The sequence below is a fragment of the Pipistrellus kuhlii genome, unplaced genomic scaffold, assembly GCF_014108245.1.
Source record: "Pipistrellus kuhlii isolate mPipKuh1 unplaced genomic scaffold, mPipKuh1.p scaffold_m20_p_2, whole genome shotgun sequence".
Taxonomy (NCBI): Eukaryota; Metazoa; Chordata; class Mammalia; order Chiroptera; family Vespertilionidae; genus Pipistrellus; species Pipistrellus kuhlii.
The window spans coordinates 131,615,740-131,641,032 of NW_023425515.1; the positions used below are offsets into that span (position 1 = coordinate 131,615,740).

Consider the following 25,293-nt stretch of genomic DNA (forward strand, 5'->3'; position numbering starts at 1 on the left):
ATTTTTCATTTAAATGTAATGCTTTTAAAAATAATGTTTGCATTTATTTGTGACTTTTCAAGTGTTTTAATAATTGCAAAAGAGCAATAAGCGTAAGGAGTATACAGTTTATTACATGTTTGTACATATCTGTATCTATATATGTTTATCTATATCTCCATCTATCTAAGGAGGTAATATGCAAATTAGCCAGGACAATGTAACAGTCAGGACAGGCTCCAGAGAAGGCTGCACGCACAGGTGGGCAGGAAGGGACTGTGTGTGTGCATGGTGAGGCAAGCCACGGAGCTGCCATGCCACAGCTCAGGCAGGCCCGGAGCAGACACAGACGGGGAGCCCCCCTCCTGCCCGAGCTGCGGAGCAGACAGACAGGGGAACCTGCCTCAGCCCACCAGCAGTCCCGCCTCTGCACATGAGCAGCAGAGGGAACACCTTTTCTGACCGCACACTGGCTAAGCTCCCAGTACGCCACTCAGAGTGTTCCTGGTAACTTGGATAATAAGAATCCAAGAAGGTGACCTAGAGTTTTTCCACTTCTCTCCTGGAGGAAAAAACGAAGGCCTGCTGCTGGTGGTGTGATAGGGGTGGCGCCTTCCCCTGATCAGCCCGGTCACCTCTAAGCCATCAGTAGGACATTCCCTGAGGGCTCCCTGACTGTAAGAGGGGGCAGGCTGGGCTGAGGGACCCCCCTCCCACCCCTACCCAGTGCACGATTTTCGTGCATTGGGCCTCTAGTTTAATGTAATTAAGCAAAGCTAATTTATTTCAACAAAGGGAGTTTGCTGAAAACATAGAGATGCATGTATGGCTGTTGGATAAGCACTACTATAAGTATAATACAGGAGTTATTTGGAAGATATGCAGTCAAAAAACATTTGAGATCCTACTGTGTGCTACACACTAGGAGAGAGTGGGGGACAAGGCAGACACGTCTATGACCTCATGGGACTTGGAGTGTATTAGAAAACACAAGTAAATGTAATAAGAAAATATGGGGGAGGTACAAGGAAACAACCAGCAGGGGGACTTTCGGGGTTAAGAGAGTTTCTCAAGGATATGACACTTAAGATAAAAAGAAGACCAAGAAGTTAGCCAGGGGGTGGGGGTGGGGTGGGAGTGTTGTAGGCATTAGACACACCCTGAAGGCTTGTTGTCATGAAAACAACAGATTAGAGGAACAGAAAGTTCTGTAAGGCTGTAAATGAGGCGTGAGTGTTGAGTACAATGGGGGAGAGTAAGGCACTGGGTGTAGACTGGAGATGGAGGCAGGGACTTCCTCTTACAAGGTCTGAAGACTCCTTAAGGAGTGCGGCTTTTAACTTCCTCGTGAAGGAGTTCTGAGGGCAAGGAGAAGTCACTGGAGGGATGTTTGTACGTCCTGACATATTGAGTTTTGTTCTCAAAAACACCCTAGGAGCACTAGAGGGCAGAGGCAGGGAGGGCAAGAGAAATCAGATAAAATTTAACAATTTAAGTTTAAGATACAATTGAGACAACGTGGCAACTCATTTGTGGGAGTTAAAGGAGAAGGACATATTATGGAACATATCCAAGTAGTGACTGGTGGATGGTCTCTCTCAAGAATTGCAGATCCTTGCAAACTGAGGACCACCTGCATTCAAAGACTGCTTTGTACAGTTGGTTGAAGAAGTATTTTGTTTTCCCTGCCATTTCATACCTCTGCATCTATTACATTTTTGTGTGTGTTTTTTTTAAACAAACAAAAATACTGACTTGCATAATCACTCACACCCAGAGGCGACAATATTCAATATTCTGTGTTCTTTTTTGAAAGTCTTGGTTCAAAGACAAAAATCAGAGAACACATAATTTTTTTTCTTCTTTTTTGGGGGGATAGGGGGGTGGGGGAGGGGGTGGTCAAGATACTCAGAGTGACCGCCAGACAAATCTTTTGATCCTTACTATTGACATGGTACTTCAAGGCAAAGCCAAGAACTACTTAAGCCCTTTCTCTGATGAGACAATGGGCAACAGCCCCACAGAGGCATTCAGGTTCGAGAGGCTGCGAAGCCCTACATTTTATGCCTCAAAAACAAGGATTTAAATTCAAAAGAAATGGGAATTCAGGTTCAAGTGACCAATGCACCTGGCAGAATTTTACCGCACATTAAACCTCTCCCTGCACTTTCACAATTTTCTAAAAAAACAAAGAACTCTGGAAAAAATATTGCCACGACCCACCCCCTCATGAACACTTTTAATATTTCAAAACGCTTAAAAACTGGAACAAAGCAATTAAAAAATCTCAAAGGGTCAGAGCAACTGGAATGCGTTTAAGAATGCATTAGACATGAAAGACTCCAAAGCTTTATATGCAGGGCAGCTTCTTCACACCAAAGCACAAGAAAACAAAGGAAGAACTAAACTAACTCAGACCACGGAAAACATGACATGAAGTTCATGTCTGGCCAGGCCTACGACAGAAACGTCTCACACAGGCGTGGTTTCTGGGGGGCTCCCTAAAAGCAAGAAGTACAAGAGGAGAATCACAATCATTTCAAATGTCTTGAAAGTGAGAGACAGTAGAACTTTACTAATATTCCAGTTTATCGGGATGACTACAGAGGCAAATGGAAGCAGAGGGCTCCGGGGCCACCTCCCCTGACTTTGCACACAGCTCAGCCACTTACAGAACTGCTGGATCTTCACTCTGGGTCTGCCTCTACCCCTTCCTCCAGGGGCCACAGATAGGAAGACCATGTACAGGGGTGGTCATTTATTTTGTTTAATCGACAATTGTGCTAGACATTGTTCCTCATGCTTCACAAATAAGAACCACTTCATCCTCTTAACAAATGTAGGAAGCAGCTACCGTAATCATTCTTGTTTTTACATCTGTGGGCTCTAAAAGTTGACCAAAGTCAAACAGCCAGTAAGAGACACAGCAGCCGGAACCGGGACCAGTTTGGCTCAATGGCTGGAGCATCGGCTTGGGGACTGAAGGGCCCCGGGTTCGATTCTGGTCAAGGGCATGTACTTTGGTTGGAGGGCACATCCCCAGTAGGGGGTGTGCAAGAGGCAGCTGATCGATGACTCTCTCTCATTGATGGTTTCTAACTCTCTATCTCTCTCCCTTCCTCTCTGTACAAAAATCAATAAAATATATTTAAAAAAAAAAAAAAAGAGACACAGCAGAAGCTTTGAACCACTCCATCATCTGACTATGGAGCTATAAATATAAAGGTTGTTTTAATTTTCTCCTTTTTTCTTTATATTTTCTTTAAATATGAATTAATTACTTTTATAATAGCAAAAACCTAAAAGATCACTTTTCACTTTGAAACAGCAAGCCAAAAAAGCGAGAAATCAAAGTTTTAGCATAAAAGATTTAGTTGAAAATATTACTGATTTGAGAGATATCAGAGAGTGCAGACATTTTTATTTCTTCCAGAAAAGCTTAAATTGTACACGTCCTTTATCTTGAAATGGTCCAGAAAAAAGCCTGCTTTACGTAGATTTGTTAGCTTTCTTTCCCAGAACTGATGAAAGCTTACTTAGCAATGAAAAGCTCATCTAATGTGTGGCCTTCAACTTTAACTACCTAGTTTTTGGGTTCCATCCCTCAAGTGGGAATATTAGCTTAGTAAATACTATTTGAAGACTATTGTAAATATGCTGCCTTTGGCCTTACTATTACTGCCCCCTAAAATATATGATTTACTTACCTAGATTTAAAAACTAAGAGCAGGAAAATACATGAAATATTTAATGTATTTTCACCTTTACATGTATCCATAAAATGTAATTAATTTTGTAATTGTACAAAAACGATTTTACATTTTTGCTTCACTGTTTACAATCAACCTCCTAAAGCACACAAGGTGACTCAGCCTCTTTGTCAGCGCCCTGCTCTAATACCCAGCCCTCAGCCCGAGCTGATCACAAGCCCCTTCTTCTTTCCGAGTAAATGATTCCAGAAGCAGAGGAAAACAAAGAGAGGAAAGGCAGATCGAAATTAGTAGCTGCTGACCTTTCCCTGAGAGCAGTTATTAGAGCATTATGGTTTACATGTATAAAAGAAAAGATAACCTATTACACTATCATTTCTTTTGGGGCAAAATCTCAGGGTTGCAGATAATCCTCTTTCCCTGTATTTAAAATAATGAGAGGATTATTTCTTTCCTCCATTTACAGTCCTTACCCCAAATCATATCCCACTTAAGTAATTTTCACAGGAGGAGCAAAAAAGCAGACAGAAAGCCATCATGTAGACTTTGACGAGTTAAAATCAGAGTGAGGGACCAATGGCAGCAAGTTAAAAGCACCGAGACCAACACAGGTAATGCTTAAATAACAAACCCACAGAATTCTCATCATTGTTTCTTCACTATTATTTTCATGTATTGTCTCTCCTTCAAATATTAGCAAAAAAACAACAACAAAAAAAAACAGTTGAATTACCCTTATTCCCCATACCTTCTATTCCACTAATATAACTTATATTACAAATGTGCATTCATTAACATTTTAAACTTAACTACCCCAGAAACTTGATATCTAACCACTCTACTTCTTACAAAATACCCAACATTGAAATATTATAAAGAAAACTTACTAAATTTGTTTACATATTTTGCATGCCCTTCAAAATTTGTATCTACTATAAAACCACTGTAATAATCAATGTATTGTGAATTCTTCTTTCGCAATTACTTCCTTTTTTTTCCTACTGCAAATTATTTAATTCTATTAGCTTCAAACAATATGATTACTACTTCATTTCTTACCTTAAATTATATTCCCTGACTTTAATAAAGATATATTAAAATTGATACTACAATTTTTCACCTGGAAATAGAGAAAAATATTGTTTGTTTTACTAGACTTTCCTTTCAGAAGACTCAAAAAGCTTCACTTGTCTTTTGTTTTACTTGGATGAAGCAGGTAAGTGGCAGAAGAGAATTGTCCCAATTTTCCAGGCCAACAAACTGCGGTATTTTACAAAGTTTACTAGAGGCCTGATACATGAAATAGGATCCCTAGGTATGGCCTATCTGTGGGGCAACTGGTGGGGTGATGGCGGGGATGGGGGGGGGGGAGGGTGGGAGGGTCTCAGTACCCACCTTGACAGCCTGGCACTACCTGCTTAATGGCCCCACCAGCCACCTCCCTCTGCAAGGCAACCAGCAGGGCGATGGGGTGAGGGAGGGGGGTAGGAGGGGGGGTTGCTGGAACCTGCCTTGGCTGGCCTGGGGCCTGGGGGCAGCTCCTGTGTTGAGCATCTTGCCCCCTGGTGGTCAGTGTGCGTCATAGCAACTGGTTGTTCCACCGTTCAGTCAATTTGCATATTAGGGTTTATTATATAGGATGACTTTCTTAAAAACACCTGAAAGATTAGTTGATAATAAAACCAGTTTTTTATATCTACATTTCATCTATTTGCACTGAGTCATGCCACTCTCTTAAACCTTAAACTGGATTTAGTTTACATGAAATCACAAGTACATTCAGAAGATATAATCAACATCAAAAGAACAGTAATGATGATTTTTCTCTAAAACCTCACAAGGGGAGCCGAGTTTCTTGAAATCCATACAGAACCAACAGTCTCAACTTAGTTACAATCTCTTCAACTATTACCATAGACAGTACTCCTAACAGCTGCCCAAACAGAGCAGGTTTCATAACAACAAACCAAAGAACATTACAAGTTTTGTGTGAAAAGCTATACTTTAAACTAGTTTCAAGTGTTCTTAGTGTACTAATTGATTCCTGAAAAACAGTTGAAAGGCAAAAAAAATTCTATGTAGATAAGAACTTAATTATGCAGCAAGAGAGGGGTCTAGTTAACTCTGTCCGAAGTGGAAGCCTAAGTCATTCCTCGGGTTCTCACGGTGCAGACAGAGCAGGAACAGGACTGGAGCTGACAACCCTCCCGGTGCCCGGCGAGGAGCAGCAAACCGGCTGCCCTCTTCCTGCCGGGGGAGGGTGGTGGATGCCAGACAATGTGCTCATCTCACGCTGGAAACAGAGGAAGGGGATAAACTGTAGGACCATGAGAGATTCTCAGTTTGTTTTAATTCTTCTTTTTTCCTCAAAATGAAAAGAGCCTTGTTGTTTCTGATTATAAAAGAAATAAATACAGAAAACTACAAAAAAGAAAGTAAAGTCATGTATAATCCTATCATCCAAAGATAACTAATCTTAACATTGTGGTATATATCCTACCAATTTTTTTTTTTCTATGCCTACACACACAATGTTTTTGTTTGGGTATTTTTAGGGTAACCACTAAAAATGTAAAGGAAGTGTAACTTGGTAGGCTAAAAGAGGAGATGAAATGGAATTATATAAAATGTTCACTGAAACCCACAGGAGACAGAAATTTCTAAAAAGGGAAAAATAAAGAGCAAATGCAGCAAATGGAAAACAGTTACAAACAGGGTAGATATTAGCTCAACCATATCAATAATCAATTTAAATGTGAGTCATCCAAACACAGCAATTCAAAGACATAGATTGTCTGAGAATATTTTAAAAAGGAAAAAACCACATAGACCAAAACATGTTATCTACAAGAAACCCACTGTAAATAAAAAGAGATAGGTTAAAAATAAAGGGAGGAACTGAAATCTGTTTTTCTACCTTCTTAAAAAGACAGGTGCAGTAAAAAAAAACTGAGCTACTGAGATAGTCCATAAAGGTCTCAATGTACATACAATATTTCCCAATGTGTATAAACACTGTCCAACATTTTAAAATGTTGACCCATTTTGTACTACTTGAGGAATATAGAATTGTATGTTATTTGAACCCACAAATTAATGGGTGAATACTTAAGACACAGTCTCCCTAACCTTTTTTTTTTATTTTTATTTTTTTGCATCTCACAAACAAATCTGCCAGCCATAGCACAACAGATTACCTATCTTTCAAAGGGGCTCTCACTCCTTGTTTCTAGAAGCCGAGAAACATTAACAAACGTGCTTAGTCCTACCCGAGAATGTCTGTGTATGGACGTATGCAGGCATACATTTAAATGAAATTGCTGTAGTAGGTTCCTTCTTGAATGTATACAGTTCACTGTTCAACATAAGCCACTAAACTTTCCCCTATCTAACAAGTTCATGTTTGGTTGTTATATGGCTTTCCTCTATTCCTCCTAAATATTTTTTTAAATATATTTTTATTGATTTTGTACAGAGAGAAGGGAGAGAGATAGAGAGTTAGAAACATCGATGAGAGAGAGTCATCGATCAGCTGCCTCCTGCACACCCCCTACTGGGGATATGCCCGAAACCAAGGTACATGCCCTTGACCGGAATCGAACCCGGGACCCTACAGTCCCCAAGCCGACGCTCTATCCACTGAGCCAAACCGGTCTCGGCAGTATTCCTCCTAAATTTAATGCCCATGAAGGGCATGTCTCATTGCTGGCGGTCCAGCACACCCACACTAATGAAACAAACCTTGGAAAGGGCCTCTCCTAGACACTATGAGACAGTTAACATGTAGGCTCAGATGATTTCACATGTGCTAAAGGTGTGTTTCCAAAATGTACACACATATGCTGGCTCCTCGTGTTGTTCTGGTTGTTCTGGCATTATTACATTTGATTTTCTGAGGTTAGAAAAAATGACTGAAAGTTTCCCATTTTGAGATGATGTGGGAATCTTTGATCTCCACCACTGACTTCACAGTCAGGCTGCACAGTTTATTTTGAGAAAGCAAATCCTTCCTGTTGCTTCTCAGGAAATGGAAGGACTCAATTTTAGACTATGTTTTAATGTTACCATTTAAATGGCTGCAACTTTTTAACTATGTTTCCCCTTTGAAGAATATTTAATTACACGGAGAAATTGAGGCTTTCAGAAAGAAAACAATAGCAACGGGGTGGGAAGAGACTAGTCTTCTCAGGCTTCAGCTAAAAGGGTAAATTTTTTTTAAATGTCTCACTCACACTGTTACACCCTGTCTCTTCTTGGGAAGAATTTTCCAAGCATTAAGTTGTGTAATAGCTTAATGAGGAAGAAAAAAAAAAAAAAAAGAAAAAGAAATGCCCGAATTTCTCTCAAATATGTAACAGCACAGAGAAAGATCTGAAGCTTCGTTTTAGAAAGTGTCCTGTCACCTGTCTGGGCTTGCACAATTACTGCAGCAATCTCTGGAGTTGCTCGTGTGACCTGGATTCACCTTCAAACCTAGCCACACCTCTGGGGCTTGCCGATGTCATTCCTGTTCTTTCTTCACAGGAGGCCGAGACAGGGAAATGGCTTTGAGGAGTACACCTTCCCGGGAAGCACAGACCCCACTGAGAAGAGGGATGAGACGCTTCAAACTACTACTTTCTATAGGCAAAGAAAACTCCCAGTGCAGAGGAAGAGATGGGAAGCGGGGAAAACTTAAGACGCTGCAAATATGCTCAGCCTTCTCCAACTATTGTGTTGAATCCTCTTCTGCATGCCACAGGCCTCACCAAGAGAGAGAGAAATAAACCCAGGGAAGATAAAAGGCAACCATAGTGGCCAAGACCACCATCATCACCGCCTTTATGAAATGACCCGCTCCTGGCTCAGGGATCCAGCGCACACAGCAAACCCACGCTCTCTGGGACTTCCTTGCACAACTCCCATCACAGCCCCGTGTTCCCGTTCCCCTTTCTGGCCCCGCCTCCCCTCCCAACGCCATGGGCAGGGCGGCAGGGCAGCAGAGCTGGGGAACACTTGGGTGTGGCCTGGTCTCATGTTGTCAAATCCCCAAAGGCACTGACATTACAAGCTGCTCTCAGAAGAACTCATGAATGATAAAGGGCAGGAATCTAACCACTCTTATCCTTCTGTCCACTCCTATTTGCCTAACGATGTACGAGCCTCCCAGAAGTTCTGCGAATTAGTGGCGACTTGAGAGGACATTTACTATAACATCCCCCACTGAAAGATGAGGAAACCGAGGCTCAGAGACATTAGCTGACTTCCCTGAGGCCATCCTCTGATAACGGAAGAACCAGTTTTCCTTTTGCCCTACTCTCTCTCTTTCCGGTCCCCCACACCCCACCATCTTAACATTTCAGGCAAGGCCTGTGTGTTTTATTTTAAAAGGTCATTTATGGTATTCAGCTGTATCAGGCAGAAAACAACAAAACAAAAAAACCCACCAGCACCAATCCCCACTGACCAAAACCCCCACAGGGCCTTCAGATGACACAGGACTATTACTCATCCTGAATCAATGAGCTCCTTTTTCCAAGTTAATTGTTACTAACTTTCAAATGCCTTCTCCAGGCCTCTCCACTCTCAATGGACTTCATCGGCTCCTACTTTACAGAGGAAACACAGCCATCAGGAATGAACTTTCTCGCTTCCTTCCCCTCCACGTGCACATTTACCTGCCATCAGACAGAGCTTCATTGAGTCCTCTCCTGTCCCAAAGGAAGGAATGTCTCTATTCCCTCCCAAGACGGCCCCTTGGAGCGTGTTTGTATTCCAGACCCCGGCCGCCCTATCTTTTCTGGAACCTCACTCCATTACTTGTTCTCCCTTCTACCTTTGGTCCCTCCAGTTTTCTCAAGCAAAACATAAGCTCCGGTCACCACTAGGCACACAAAATACTCCTTCCTGGACTAGTGTGTACAAACAAACACAAACACACACGTTTAAATTTGCTCCATAATTTGTTCCACTTGGTGCCCCCACTTCTCAACTCCTCCTCTTTCCGCCCCCATGACACCGAGATTTAGCCTGTAGGACTCGTCTCACTACCCACCGAATACCTGTTTCCCAAACCCATCTAGTTTAAGGAGACCAGACATCCCAATTTTTAACAATTTGTCCCGAGGCGTTTTAAAAAAGTCCTGATTTTTGGAAAATGGGGACTTTTTTAAAACACCGCGGGACAAATTGTTTAAAAATCGGGACTGTCCCACCAAAAGCGGGACGGCTTCAACTAGTTTCGATCCATACTCTACCTGGCCTTCCTGTGGCCTCTGACAGATTGGACAGCTTTTCCCTATTTATTTATTATCTGGGCTATGTGGCAAGCTGCTTACCTAAGCTTTAGAAAAAATAGCTTTTCTATAACAATAATGCCCTAGCTGGTTTGGCTCAGTGAATAGAGCATCAGCCTACGGACTGAAGGTTCCCAGGTTCGATTCCTGTCAAGGGCACATGCCTGGGTTGCGAGCTCGATTCCTAGGGGGGGGGGTGGGGCAGGGGGAGCATGCAGGAGGCCACTGATCAATGATTCTCTCTCATCATTGATATTTTTATCTCTCTCCCTCTCCCTTCCTATTCGAAATCAATAAAAATATACAAATAATAATAATAAAATATCAATAATTACTTCAGCGGGTATTGTTGTAAGGATTTACATGGAACCGTATTCCATCATTGTTCTCTCTTCTACTTTAGCTACTCCATTATTCTCAACCAAAATACAAAGTAACAAAAGAATGTAGGGAAACAGAAACATAAAACCACGCTGGTGCTCACTGTCACTAATGAAGGTTTCCTGATCCCCATGCTCTCCCCTCTTCTTTTGTCTGCTCAGAATGTGGTCCCTGGCCAAGCCTGGTGGACCTCCACTACATGCATGGCCACAACCAATCTCCAGTTTTAGTCACTTCCCAAGTCTCCCGTCCTGACTTCTCTCCTGGGGCCTAGGCCTCTCAAGATGGGCACCCCGACTTTTCTTCACACTGAACTCACTCTTCTCCCCAAACTTGCTCCTCTATGTTTCCACCCAGAAGAATGACACCTCACAGAATGGATCTTCCCAACCAGGGACATCAACTGTATCCTTTCTTCTTCCTCCCTCTTCCCCTCCCCCTACTTTCCACCAAATCAGTAATTCTTTCCACTAAATAATTCTCAAATCCATCTGCTCTCCTTTTCTTTCCTACCACCTTTGCCTTAGTTCCAGTCTCACAATTTCTAGCTGGATTTTTCAATAGCCACTGCACTTCTCCTTGCTTTCTTTTAACGTTATCTAAATAAAGTCATTTTAGCATTAATTTCACCTTTGATGGTTCCACAATTCTCTCAGAAAAAAGCCTACACTGCCAGAAGTAGCATGGATGGCCCTGGGTAAGCTGGACCAGGAATCTGCACGGAGGCCCCTCTGGCCTCTCCCCACTGCACCACAACCTCTCTGCTCCGATCACTCACACTCCGTGTTCCTCACACATTGAGCAATTCTGGGCTCTGAACCGGGGCAGTTTCTTCTGCTTTATCCCCCTTCCGATTAGTCCCGGTAAATAATCCTATCCCTTCAATCTCCACCACCAAAGTCCCCTCCTCTAATGAATTATTATTACCCCACTCTCTGTTACTATGTACCACAATGTATTGCTGTCAAGTGCCTCACATTCTAAGATCCAGTTAATGATCTATGTGTCTATCTTTGAGGTCAGGCACTGTGTCACAGACACAGTGTATCTTCAGAACTTAGCACAATGACTCCTACACAGCAGGTGGGAGGAAGAGAGATAAGGGAACTAGGATTTAAGTTCAGAGCTCAGCAAAGGTCTGCTGAATGGATGAAATAGCTTGGCTATCAGAATAATTGAATAAGAGAGAAGGCAAGTAAGACACGTGGATCTGACAGCTATGCCGTGAACACAGAGGAACCTGAATGAGAAATGGAAAAAGCATCCTCCCATTTGAAGTCCTCTCCTGAGTAAGTTCAGTCAGGTCAGTAGCTGGGGCTGTTATACTCAAACTCAGCGAATACCTAATAAATCCTGTTTAAGGCACAATAGGAAAACACTTCCAACAGTCCAAGGACATTGGAAGTGTTTTCCATGTCTAAACAGGTTTGGATTCTAGAACATTCTACATTACAATTTTATCAGACTTTGTGCAAGCTTAGTAAATTTTAGTAGTTAGACTGCAAACCCTCTCTTATATTCATAAAGTACCTTAAGAACTGCAAACAAAAGGAAATTCGCCAATTATCACCAATATAATTCTGGAACTTATGGCTAAGGGTCACATCTTTGGCTTCCGATAAACCAGGTCATGCTACATATATCTTGAGACCATAATTTGTCCCCACAATAATTTCAAATTTACTTACAAGTCATGTTATTTGTAGCATGGCTTCATCCCATTTCATAAACTAAAGAAATAGTACACCATATTCTGCATAGGGATGGAAATGCCCACTTACCAAACGAGGGGACTGGCATTCAGGGTGATGTAAGTTGGAGACCGGAGGAGGAAGGAGACCCACCAGTGCACTGAGTACAGCATGGAGAAAAGTAAACGTGGAAAACCCACTTTGAAACCAGCAATGTTTCCCCATTAATGAAGAGACATCTATAATTAACAGGCTTTCAAGAGTATTCAGCCATGTATTACGGCATCACACCTCATAAAACATTCATCCAAAAGCCATATCAGGAAAGCACATCCCAGCTCTATAAGCACATGCAGAGAAATGGAGAAGAAAGAGAAGCCTCTGAAGTGAGACACCCACTGTGCTACACAGATGACCAAGTATGAAAGGAAGCCATGGCTGCTAAATAATAATAGTAACAATGAAATAAAGAAGGAAATGTAATATTAGGAAGGTTAAGATTAAATTATGTTACTAAATAATGTTCCCAGAGAAGTAAACACATTTCCAGAAAATACATGTGCAGATATAGAGTTAACACAGATGCAAATGAGGGCAAAAAAGTCTACCTAAAATATTTTTTAACTTTTAAATTTGTATCAATCATGCTAATGAAAGCAAGTAATATAATAATGTTCATGTATATGTCACAAGAATATTTCAAAGGCACAGTAATTTAAAAAGTATATCAATGACCCAGGAATACACAAATATGCCATGTAAACAAACTAGAGATCTCAGAAAGAGAGCTGTTTAAACGTGCATGTATATGCCAGAGGTAGCATCAAAAAAATCTGTGAAGAATGGACGGTTTAGTAAGTAGTGGTGGGGAAACTGGCTCACGATATGAGCAGAATTTAAAAAATAAAAATGCGCCGAAACCGGTTTGGCTCAGTGGACAGAGTGTCAGCCTGTGGACTGAAAGGTCCCGGGTTTGATTGGTTGCGGGCACATCCCCAGTAGGGGGTGTGCAGGAAGCAACTGGTCGATGTTCCTCTCTCGTCGATGTTTCTAGCTCTCTATCCCTCTCTCTTCCTCTCTGTAAAAAATCATTAAATATATTTAAAATAATAATAATAAAAAAATAAAAAATAAAAATGGGTTTTTACCTCATGGCTTAAATTAAAAATAGTTTAAGAAACCCAAATATGAATAAGACTAAAAAGCTAATGAAGTAAGGAGAAACTATATTGTGAGCCCAGAATAGAAAAGGATTTCTTAAATAACTCAAAATGCATGGACTACAATATTGAAAATTGGTGGGTTCAACTACATTAAATTCAAGACTTGTTGTTAGTAATGAGATGTGCATAGGCAAAGTAATCAGGCAAGTGACATAGTAGGAGAAAATATCCGTGATAACTAAAGGTAAGAGATTAATTTCTAGAATATACAGGGAGCCCCCAAAAAAATCTTTTAAGGGACCTCTTATAAGAAAAAGGCAAGAGACCCAATTCACAGAGAAGAAAAATTAAATTAAGTAAACCTGGGACATAACCCTGACAACCAGACCTGCACAGTTCCTAATACCATTAGTATGCTCATCTCCTAAGACCCAGCAATACCACTTTGGACAGAATTGTCTCAAGAAACTCTCACCAATAGATTTAATATGCGTAGGCTCCTTGAGAAGCAAATACATACTGCATAAAGGCCAAACATATTGAAAGGTTGACTCTAGATGTCTTTATTCCTCAAATCTGCACATACTATCAATATGTGGTTTTAACGGAACCTTTGCTGAAAAGGTAGGTAACACTGAGCAAAATACTACCATTTCTCTATAGAGTTGAGCGTAAGGAGAAAGAAGCAGATGCAATGAGGGGGATGTTTTAGTGTGGGGACTGACAAACATGGATTCGCGTCCACTTGAATAAGTTACAATCTCCTTATGGGGTGATCACTTAGCTAGTCACATAAAGGTTTAATCAATCTGTTGTACACCAGAAACGAATGTAATAGTGTATCATATGTCAACTGTAATTGGCAAGAAAAAACAATCATAAAAAAAGTTACAATCTCTGCCTGCCTTAGTTTCATCATCTATAAAATGGCAATATTACCTACCCTGCACAACACCGGAAGGATCAGAGATAGTCCATGTAAACTGTCTAGCACAAACAAGGTGTTCCGTAAGTGGGAAGTGATTTTTTTTTAACCAGGAAAAAAGATCATCATTCGCTAACCCTAAGAGACTTTGGAGCTCTGCCTATCCTGTCTTAAACAGAATACCCAAGCCACAGCAACGGGCATGGAAACTGGAGATTGATTGATTCAATGTTAACTAACGTGTCAGTTTTTTCCACTACAGAATAGGAATAAATAATCTCTCTCCTCCCATATATTTATTGAAAACTGAAAAAGTGATGGTTGCGAAGTGTCTTTTAGCTTCTGGGAAATGAATATAAGGCTGCTGGTGGGGGTAGTTGTGGCAGCTCTTATTCTGTAAATAGTGTCAAGAGTCCTGACTCTACAGACATAATGAGGCAGGGCTGTGCACAGCAGTACTGTCGGGAGCATGCTCTTAGAAGAAAGCAGTTCCCATGACTGAGTAACTGCAGGACCTCCAGAGTGACCATGAAAAGCAAGTAACCCAGAAACCAGAGCAGATCCGAAGTCAGGACTTGACGCAGCATGTATTTAATGCATAACCAAGAGGGAAAATTCCACCTGGGAATCTTGATAACCTGCTGGCTAACACACAGCACATTTTACATCACCCGTTCAGTAGTTTCAGCAGGGAGCATTGTTTTATTTTGGTCCTACCTGAGGATTTCAGAGTCCTGACCGAGTCTGCCTCACACATGTATGTACTATTATTTTACAAACATGGGAAGATGCTGTGGTCATTAGTTACAATAAATATTCAGTTGAGTAATATGAAATGCTCACTTTGTCATTAAATATTAGCAATCATAGTAAATAAAAAGTATGACTTTAAACAAGTCAAAATCTTTGAAATCTTTGAGTATTAAATACAAGCTTCCTGGTATTTGTAATGATGGAGAACCATGGCTTTAAAGTTTACAATTTCTAACCAAAGGTAATTTCTATTTTATAATAAACATGAAAGAAAGAAGAGATTTGAAAAATGATAATTCTACCACACATATTATCCCCACCCCTAGTCCTCTCTCGGCCATAAACTTTTCCTTGGCATTTAACATCAAAGCTAGTTACCCTTTCTTTGTGAGTTCACAAGCCATTGCAACTGCCCAAAACAGACAGAAATGGTAATGCACTGTGTATTAAGAAAACATATATTATCATTTCGTTCCTCACTTATAAAACAAAGGTCACTCACTATATTTCTCCCCTACTTTCTCCTCCCCCTCCTGATATTTTAACACTATTTTATAAAGGGGAAGTTATAGATCACTATAATACTCCGATGTTGAAGAGAAATTATTTTATCCGGCACTTTCTGATCCAGTGAAAATGTACCCCAATTTTTATTTATATTCTTCTCAGGACAATAGAGACCCCTAGATAAAGAAAGCCTTAACTTGAAGCACCACAAAGATAGGAAAAATAACCTTTTCATTTGAGGAATATTACAAAATACTTTAATATTGTATTATTCTAAGTGCACATGGGCTTGCCCATGTCTTTCTGTAATATCAGCTTTCCAGGGTTATCCTGAACTAGGGTGGGAGTAGGGAAGCTATGTATAGTGGAGAACATCATATACATCATTAATTAATTAGTGATTTCTTTTCTGGGACAAAAATTGCCCTACAGATAAACTGGTAGTATTGTTTTTTATTATAAAAAGTTAAAATATGCTAATCTGACCCTTCAAAAAGAATACTGTTCACTAAAGCCTGAATAAGATTATCTGTTAATGAAAAGATGGCATTAGAATTTTGGCATCTAATAATCAGACTTTTGTTCAAGTCCCAGCATCTCCATTTACTAATATGACCACTGACAAGTCACGTTTTACCAACCTCAATTTTCTCTCTCCATAAAATGAAGCAAATGAATCCTAGCTCACTGGACTGTTACAAGGAGTAACACATTATAAACGAACTACAGAAAATGTGCTCTGTAAACACAAAGTGAGAATCTAAAGACTAGCTATTATTATTCCTGGGTTATTATGTAGTCATTACTAAATTCTGCCGGAGTGGGAGCAAATCCTGCTCCTAAACAGAGGACGGGTTTGGAGGGTTACGAAGGCTGTTCTATTTTATCTTAAAGCAGAGGAACAGCTGCTGAAGGTAGTCTTCAAATAAATTAATGAACCGGGGTATAAAACAGAGGCAAAATACTACGGTTGTTCAGGTCTTTCAAGAGTGTCTCTTAATGACTGGTTTTCTCTTTTAATCTCATGATGTACTTGGCAAGAGAAGAGGGATAAACACAGACAGTTTATGGTTCAATTCAAATTTAAAGAGCCCACATCTATGTATCTAGAAAGTGATGAGATTAATTGCTCAGTTCTCATAGTGTATCTTGGCTACTTACTAACACAATTATGCCAATTATTGATAGCATCATAAATGCTCAAAGCAGCTGCATTTTAAAAAGAGATTCAAGTTCTGAAGGGCCATTGGAATAATGGGATCTTATCATTCAAATTACCTCCATATTGCTTATAGGAATGAAGAAAAGGAAGGGAGGGAGGGAGCAGTACAAATTTTACCAGCCTACCTGGCTTCCAAAGATTTTTCCTTTCAAAGCAAAAGTTATGCAGCAAATATATCTTATTATAAAACATTCAGGTTAGAATGGTACAGTCTGCATTCAACATCATGAATTTAAATATGACAGCTAACCCTGCTTCCTGAAGAAGCTTGGTGGCCCCATAAGCGGAAAGAGCTAAGACCTTGTAGTACTGTCATGACTTCCCTCCCTGCTACAGAAAGACACCCTTCTTTGCAGAATCGCACTTTCCTTCCTACTAGTCATCTATCCCTGTCCCTTCCTCCAAAACAGCGTAAGTGCTTGAGCACTGTTCAAACATTTAACTCGAGGCCATACAATCTTCTCATCAAACTGGTTCTTCTCGGCCACCCCACCTCCCCAGGTCCCTTCCCTCCACAGAGTCCCACCAGGTAGACAAACAGAGGTGGAGGAACAAGCAGGGCTTTCACTGGACTCAGTCTGCAGAGACAGAACCTGCCGGGGGAGTGAAGCAGCAAAACCATTTCCCCCTAGCGCTTTGTTTCCCACCTATGAACGTGGGAGGTGGAGCAAGCTATGGAGGAGAAATTATAACCCAGCAAGTGGATTTCAGAAAGTCGTTCTCAGTTTCGCTCTGATGGCAAGATGGGGATGGAACGAATAAGGCTGCCTGGCTCCTGCCTTTCAAAGTGCCCTCTGTCTCGGCGAGGGAGCCTGGCTGAGAAACCACGCCGGAGTTCACAAGCCAGACACCAGACTAAACACCCCAGAACGAGCTGCCCCCTCGTTCTCGGTGGCTACCTTTCCGCTGCTGTGTGTCTGCACCACTGCCCTCAGCTCCTGATGTCCTGGCTCTCCCCACACAGGCAGCAGGAGAGCGGAACTCCTGTTTCACCAGCTGAACGAGGTGGGATTTCTGAGCCTGGACTCCTAGCCTCTGGCTCCCCCTTCCACCTTCCACTTCCCCTGCAGTCCACCCTCTTTCCTTCCTAGGACCCTACCTCTCCTCCACTCGCCCCACTCTTACCACCACCCACACAACACGCCTCCCAGGACATGCATGCATGATAAGCCCAGGCCAATGAGTGAGGAACAAAGAGCCGCTGCTTCCAGCAGCTGGAAGAGGAGGAGGAGGAGGAGAAGGAGGAAGAGAGGACAGACAGCTGGCGACTCCTGGACACAGGCGTCCAGCCTGGAAAGCGCCCGCCTCGGGTGGATCCCGCTCAGGGTCAGCGGCGCTGCGACCAGAGTTTGACAGGAAACCCTTGGGGGAGAGAGCAGGACGTGTGGGGCGCAACCCAAGAACATGCACGCAAGTCCCGCTGCAGCCGGGGGAGCTGGAGATCCGGCTCCGCGGCACCCGGCGGCGGCCAGTGACAGCCCCGCGCCCGCCCGCCGCCCCGCCGGCCCCACACACGCACCTGGACCCGGCGGCCACCCGCTGCCTCAGGGCGCTCTCCGGGGACTGGGCTTCCGGTGGGCTCCGCAGGCTGCACCCCGCGGCGGCGCGGAGACTTCACTCCTCCATCCTGGGAGCCGGCAGCACGTTACAGACAGCCGTGCACTTCCTGTTTGAAAACACGGGGGAGAGAAAGGGCGAGAGAGAACCCAGGGTTGGCGGGGTGGCGGGAGAGGCGCGGGCCGGCGGCGGAGGGGAGGGCGCCCGAGGGGCTGCGGGCGGCGTGGCCTCTGCTCGCCTCGCCATGGTGGGCGCTGGGACCCGCCACGCCGGCCAGCGACCCCCGCGAGCGGGCTCCCCGGGCCCGGGCCTCCCCCTGCCGGCCGCCTCGCCACCAGCGCGGCCACCAGCCCAGCGCGCGCACCGAGCCCTTCCGTTTCCAGCCCCGGCCAGGGTCCCCCCTCCCCACAGGCACCTAAGTCACTCAGCTACAGGCTTCCTCCCGGGCTCCAGCACTCAGCGTGGTCTGCCTTCCTTTTCACCGGTTCCTCTCCTCCTCCCCTCCCCCGCCCTTGGGGGGGGGAAAAAAAAAAAACCGCCTTAGGGAAGGTGTAAAGACAAGGCTGAGCCTTTGCAGGGGAGTGGAGGCTGGGTTTATGCAAAATGTTGAAGTTAACAGCTACATCCCGATAGATCCCCTCCAGCCCCTCTGCTTTAAGAGCTTCAGGATGGGAAACTACTTGTCTGGTGCCTAGATGACTCAAGAATGTGCGCACAGCTGCCAGGAACCAAGGGGGGGGGGGGGGGGAGAGAATGTATTCCGGGTTCCTAGCTAGGATCTCTCCTCCTGGGATCCTAACCCCAACACTGACATATAAACCAGTTTTACACAAAAGACCACCGTGTGGTGCACTCTTTCAGTGTTTCTTTGGGTATGAATCACCTAGCAGTTCCAAAGTTCTGGGTTTATGTTCATTTCGTTAACCTCTGACTTCGGTGAACTTCAGGGTGGTGTTTAAACAGTAGTGAACAGATGGTATGAGAGTCTGCCATCCACAGAGCACACCAGCTTGAGGAGTTTGTATGTGGTCAGTGCCCGGTTCTGGGCTGCAGGTGTGGAGGGCTCCATCAGAACGACTTGCACACACATTTATCAGAATACTGTCTCTAACAAACAGCTCCTTTCCTCATCAAGCTGATGGCTTAAATAAAAGTTACTCGTGTCTCAACACTAAACCCGGAGAAGAGAACATCAAGGATGATTATTCTACTACATTAAAAAGCTAAATTGTGATTGAAGTAGATAGAAACGGACAGATATAAAGCTCCTACTCGGTGCTAGACAGCAACTCGTTTTAATCTCCTGGTAGTCTAAACACTCCCCAATAGATGTGTAAAAGTCCTATCCCCACATTCCCAACTGAGGAAATAGGGTCCAAGAAGTTCAGTTACTGTCCCAATGTCTCCGCTACAAAGTGGTCAAACAACAGGTCTTTCCTAAGTATAAAATCTGGGCCATCTCCTCTACCCTGTGCTAATTCTCAAAACAACAGTGAATTCTGGGAGAAAAAGCGAGCCCAGTGACCATCCAGGATCCCTTCCTTTTTTTTTTTTTTTTCTTTAAACATATTTTTTATTGATTTTATACAGAGAGGAAGGGAGGGAGACAGAGAGTTAGAAACATCGATGAGAGAGAGCCATCGATCAGCCGCCTCCCACACACCCCCCACTGGGGACATGCCCGCAACCAAGGTAGATGCCCTTGACCGGAATCGAACCCGGGTCCCTTCAATACCCAAGCCGACGCTCTATCCATTGAGCCAAACCAGTCCCGGCCAGGGTCCCTTTTTTTATATCTGAGTGATCCTGAAATTTACATGCCGTCCTTCCGCAGGAGTCAGGTTCCCGACCCACCTGAGTGAATAATGTGAACCTTGACTACTCGAGCAGAGGACAGTGTGATCTTTCTCATTATCTGCACTGGCTCTGTCAGCCTTTTCAGAATTACTCGGTGGCAAAAGTTCAAAAGGTTCTAGGATAGCTACTCACGTGCCAAAGTACAAAGTCTGTCCAATTTAGAACATAATCAGCTGACTAATATTTGTTTCTTGAATTCTTTTTCTCGAACTGGGCCTTTTTCTCGCACTGGGGCGGGGGGAGACAAATGCTTGGCCTCAACTTTTACTGAAACTGTCAAAATTCTCTCTTTTTCCATTTCTTTCTGCTTTAGCACTTAGTTTACACTCCCTTGTCAGTAGCATGCTTCTAGTCTCCTCCTGACAAGCCATGAAGCGGAGCACATATTAAAAGATGATTAAGATTCCTGGCAGTGGTGAGACCCCAGACACTTGTAGAGTGAGTGAGAAAGTGAGTGCTTTTGTCTTGTCTTCTGATGAACTAACTGCACCTCATCACCTGCCCTTCCCCATCGCCTCACTGAGCAGCACAGGCTCTGGAGTTGTAGGACATGCAGGTGAGAGGCTAGATCCGTGGTCGGCAAACTGCGGCTCACGAGCCACATGCGGCTCTTTGGCCCCTTGAGTGTGGCTCTTCCACAAAATACCACGGCCTGGGCGAGTCTATTTTGAAGAAGTGGCGTTAGAAGTTTAAAAAAAAATTGGCTCTCAAAAGAAATTTCAATTGTCGTACTGTTGATATTTGGCTCTGCTGACATTCAATGAGTTTGCCGACCACTGGGCTAGGGCAAGGCCCTCAAGTGTGACTGGCAGGACTGGGCGGGGGCAGAGATGCATTCCCACTCTTCACAGTCTCATGAGGGCTTATTACTAACAACCTCCTGTGGGCTCTTAGCATCCTTTTAGGGTCCAGCTCTGCCTCTGCTGCCTCCTTTATCCTTCTCACACTCCCTTGCTTACCATGTACCTTTCTTCAAAAATGTAATGCTTCCTCCTAAAGCACTGCCATTTCTTCCCCACAGGCGGGCATTTAGCTCAAAACTTCTCTCTCACTTATTAAATGTTGTCAATAATTACCACGTTTTAAAAAATGCAACTCTATTTTAAAAGGCCTTTTGGCATTCTTGCCTTCATTTCGGTTACTCATTAGAGCTCCAAGAGCCTAGAAGAAAAACCTCTGAAGACAAACGAGACTCTTTAAAAAAAAAAAAAAGCAAAGGTAGCATGTTTAAATTAACCTGGATGAACTCCAAAGTTCACAGTTAGGATAATACATCACTAAGATTGCATCAGTTCCTGACACGTTTCCTCACAAGCACAGGGCCCGACCATCATGTCATACCTTCCCACAGTTTATTTATTCTCCTGCCCCTTCTGTATTTCACGGGGAACTATTTCATCCTTACCACCACTGAGCAGGAAAAAAACATTAAACTCACAACCGCATAAGAAGAGAGAAATTATGCTCCCAAGTAAGCACAAATGATACCTCAACATATAAAAGTGATTCTGGAAGAAGACAGGAGGTTCATTTCGAAAGTCTCCATTCCCTAAGTACCACGGTCCATGGATGACGACAGCAACATTGAAAAGCCAATTTTAGAGGCTCCGAATTGACAAGCGGTGCTTTCCTGAGGACTAACGGGTGTGGAAGAAGAAATGATAGACTCATATCTGAAATGCTGCTGCTTATCTTTCTTCATCTTAGAAAGACCTTCCTTTAAAAATGGTTAACAATGTTTGCCTCAAGGTTTCTCTGCGTGATGATTCTTGGTCATTACTGGAGCTGGATTTTACAAAAAAAAAAAAAAGACAAACTATTTGGTGACCTAAGAAACTGCCTCTCTGTCCTAGCAGCCTTCAAATGGTATGTCCTTGTCTGTGTCTTCACTTCCAGGGTAGCTCCTGCAATAGGCTTTTCTGTAATGGAGGCTTCTGGCCCTGGCAATCACCTTCTGGCCTCGGCAAAACCTGGGCCATGGCTTTTAAGGAAGATGTCCTCAGAGCCAACTGGCTGGCTCGTCAGGCATTTGCCCAAAGAGGGTCATTAACCGTCTTCAAGGAGCCAGACTGTCATTTCCCATTACAAAAATGTAGCAAGGGGTGTAAATCATTCTCATTATAAAAATCTGCCGGCAGGATGGTTTCAGCTTCTTCCTGAGAATGGAGTTTCTTGGTGTTGAACAAGTTGAGGAGGCTAGCAGTCCTTACAGCACCCCACAGCAGGGCTTGGAAGACCAAGGTAGAAACTCAGGGCCGGGTGGCACCAGGCCTGTGCTTGTATGTCCTTCAGCTCAGTGTGTCGGTTTCCTCAGCTTCCAAATACCCTAACTCTCCGATGCTGCACAGACTTAGTGACACTTACATGGGTCCCTCGCCTGCCCTGCCCCACTGAGTTCTCAGCATTGCTTTTGCAGGGAGAAGTCATCCTCTCTGACAGAGGCAGCAGCCGAGATCACAGATGTTAAGTCATTTTTCTCAAAGCAGTAGGTAACAGAGCTCAAATTCACCCTGCTCTGTTCTTTCTCCTCTTAATTGGAGAGATGAGCGGGTGCATTTTGGCTGTGGATGTATTATTCTGTGCTGCACATCTTTTATGCAGAAGAATCTCCCTTTCAAAACAACTTGTAATGCTCTTTTTCAACTGCATCATGTTACTTCATCATCGTGCCAAACTTTTGGAGGGTATAAACTATAAACATGTATTTTGCAACAGGCCAATTTATGTTTAAGTTCTAGGAATATGTTGATATAAATTGGGTTAAATATGCAGCTGAATATTATTTTATATAATAAATAAGACAGATCCACTAGTCAATCCAACTGTGAAGGATAAAATCTTAACACAGGCTTTCGAAGTTCCCCCTCCATTCTTTAGTTAGTATGCAAATACACATGCAAAGTGGGCCATACTGACTAATGGACTGTGATTTCGTAAGCATTACTATGAAAAAATAGCAAGAAATCACCGTTTGACTAAATGCAAATACCTGTATATAATTTAGAGTATTCAAAAATGTTCTTGGCATAGACTGCTAGCAATGAACAGCTTCAGGCTATTTGCTGGCTCTTGATCATAATTTATGTTGTGTTGACTAAACATTGTCCTATAACACATTTCTCTTTGGAAGGCATGTTTTGTCTATTAATCTTCTGTAATGGACATTTCTGTTCCTTTATTAAAATATATTTTAAATTCTCTTTAAGCATTCATTTAAAAATAATATATTAAAAGTCCAACAACTTAAAAGGATTGATCCTAACAAGTCAAAGAAATATAATGTTCGTTACTAATACTACTACTACTAATAATAATGTTTTTCAAAAGAATTTAAAAATATATAAATTTTTCCTGGCCAGGGGGCTCATTGGAGCATTGTCCCATAAACCAAAAAAGATTGCAGGTTAGATGCCCAATCAAGATGAGTACAGGAGGCAACCAATCAATGTCTCTCACATGTCTCTCCCTCTCCCTCTCCCTCTCCCTCTCTCCTCTCCCTCTCTCCTTTTATATCTCTAAAACATATTCTCAGGTGTGGATACACACACACACACACACACACACACATCTGTACAATTATATATCTTAAGGTAGCAAAACAGGAGTTAACAGGAATAAGTCCCACACATCACTGTAACTGAGTATATCTATTCTCAATTGTAATGGAATTTTAATGAAGAAAGCAATTTATGAATAATTTATGGTGGCAAAAATCAGATAATTTGATTTTTCATTTGCCCGCAGTGAAATGGCTAAGACAAACAGCAAGAAAGAGAAACAAAGTACCTGCAAAATTCAGAAATATTATTATAAACTTGTGAAATATTATTTGTAAATTTTTATATTTTAAAGTATAGATGGTATACAATATTATGTTGGTTATATTAGTTTCAAATGTATAATATAGTGACTGTACATTTTTATACTTTACAATGTAACCACCCCACCAGTTCTAGTAATCATATTCTCAATTTTTAAATTGAATCTAGTGAAACAAACTCAACCACTTGATGTGCATTAACTCGGTTTTCCCAGACAACAACCCAATGAGGTAGAAATCATTACCTCCACATTACAGATCAGGAAAAAGACAAAGATATATGAAGTCATTTGCCCACAGTAACATTGCTAGCAAATATCTGAACTTGAGCAGCCTGGCTGGCCACAGAGTATATTTTTGATCTACCCATTTTACTACTGCACAACTGGACTGGGCTTGCTTTCTCCAGCATGAAAGGTCCTGGGGAACAGACCCATAGATATGACAGAAGGAGCAGAGTAGCTCCTGGGCTTTCTTTTTTGCAACAAAAATGTAGGAAATCGGGGATGCAGAGCCCACTAGAAGTTGCTTAAAAAAGAAATATTGAAAAGAAAGGGAAATATATTTGCAGAATGGAAAAGCCAAGACAAAGGGCTGCTTCCTCACCTTGACCAGAATCTGAAAGGCTACAGGAGTGAATTAGCAAGGACATGGAATGAAATGAATCTATGTACTCTGATCTTGGTGAAGCATTTGATAGTTTTCATGAAGTTGCGATTATTACTAAGTCAACTGAAATTTACCTATACATATAAAACCCTAATATGCAAATAGACCGAATGGCAGAACAACTCAACAACTGGTCACTATGATGTGCACTAACCATCAGGGGGCATGTGGAGAACATGGCAGACGTCAACTGCAGTGGGATGGTAGAGCAGGTGAGCGGGGGCACAAGACTAAGGTGGGGCACCAGTCACTGTCATTGGGGTGAGCCTCTGGTAGTCACTGAAAATTCTTTGCTCCCACCCAGCACTCGCACCCGCTGCCAGCCCCAATCACTTGGTGCCATCAGTGGGTGCAAGTAGCGGCTGCCCACCCCAATTGACCCTGAGGGCTTCTCCACCTCCCCCTGCTCCTGAGGAGCCATTGGGGCAGTAGTTGCAACTCGAACCTGCTGACAGCGCCAGCCCTAATTGCTCCATGCCTTCAGCGGATACAAGCAGAAGCAGGGCTGCTGGCAGATAGGGGACCGGGGAACCATGGCAGGAAGGGCCAGGCGGGGGCATGGAGGATGGGCTGAAACCTGCCCCTGTGCCCACCGCAGCCTTGCATCCACAGTTCCTTTCAAGGTGCACAAATTCGTGCACTGGGGCCTTAGTATGGCTATAAGAACAATACAGAAGTTAAGCAGGCTGGAAAGAAAAACACTGGCTAGCACTGGCCCGTTTGGCTCAGTGATTAGAGTGTCAGCCCTCAGATTGAAGGGTCCCATGTTCAATTCTGGTCAAGG

At 42.9% G+C, this 25,293-nt stretch overlaps 2 protein-coding genes across 3 annotated transcripts in view; one reads left to right on the top strand and one right to left on the bottom strand.

Annotated features, from left to right (window-relative positions):
• The window catches only part of LRRC8D (leucine rich repeat containing 8 VRAC subunit D), an 86,629-nt gene extending 68,369 nt beyond the window's left edge, over positions 1–18,260 (bottom strand). The window contains exon 1 of one of the 2 annotated variants that reach the window (XM_036443726.2): positions 18,126–18,260. The gene's annotated coding sequence lies outside the window, so the exon portion shown is untranslated. The remainder of the gene's footprint in view (positions 1–18,125) is intronic. The other variant, XM_036443729.2, reaches the window with a different exon arrangement.
• Positions 12,309–25,293, top strand: part of LOC123652626 (collagen alpha-1(I) chain-like) — a 33,660-nt gene continuing 20,675 nt past the window's right edge. Inside the window, exons 1-3 of the mRNA XM_045583812.1 lie at positions 12,309–12,455; positions 18,033–18,410; positions 22,159–22,261. Of these exons, the coding sequence (XP_045439768.1) occupies positions 12,309–12,455; positions 18,033–18,410; positions 22,159–22,261 (628 nt within the window). The remainder of the gene's footprint in view (positions 12,456–18,032; positions 18,411–22,158; positions 22,262–25,293) is intronic.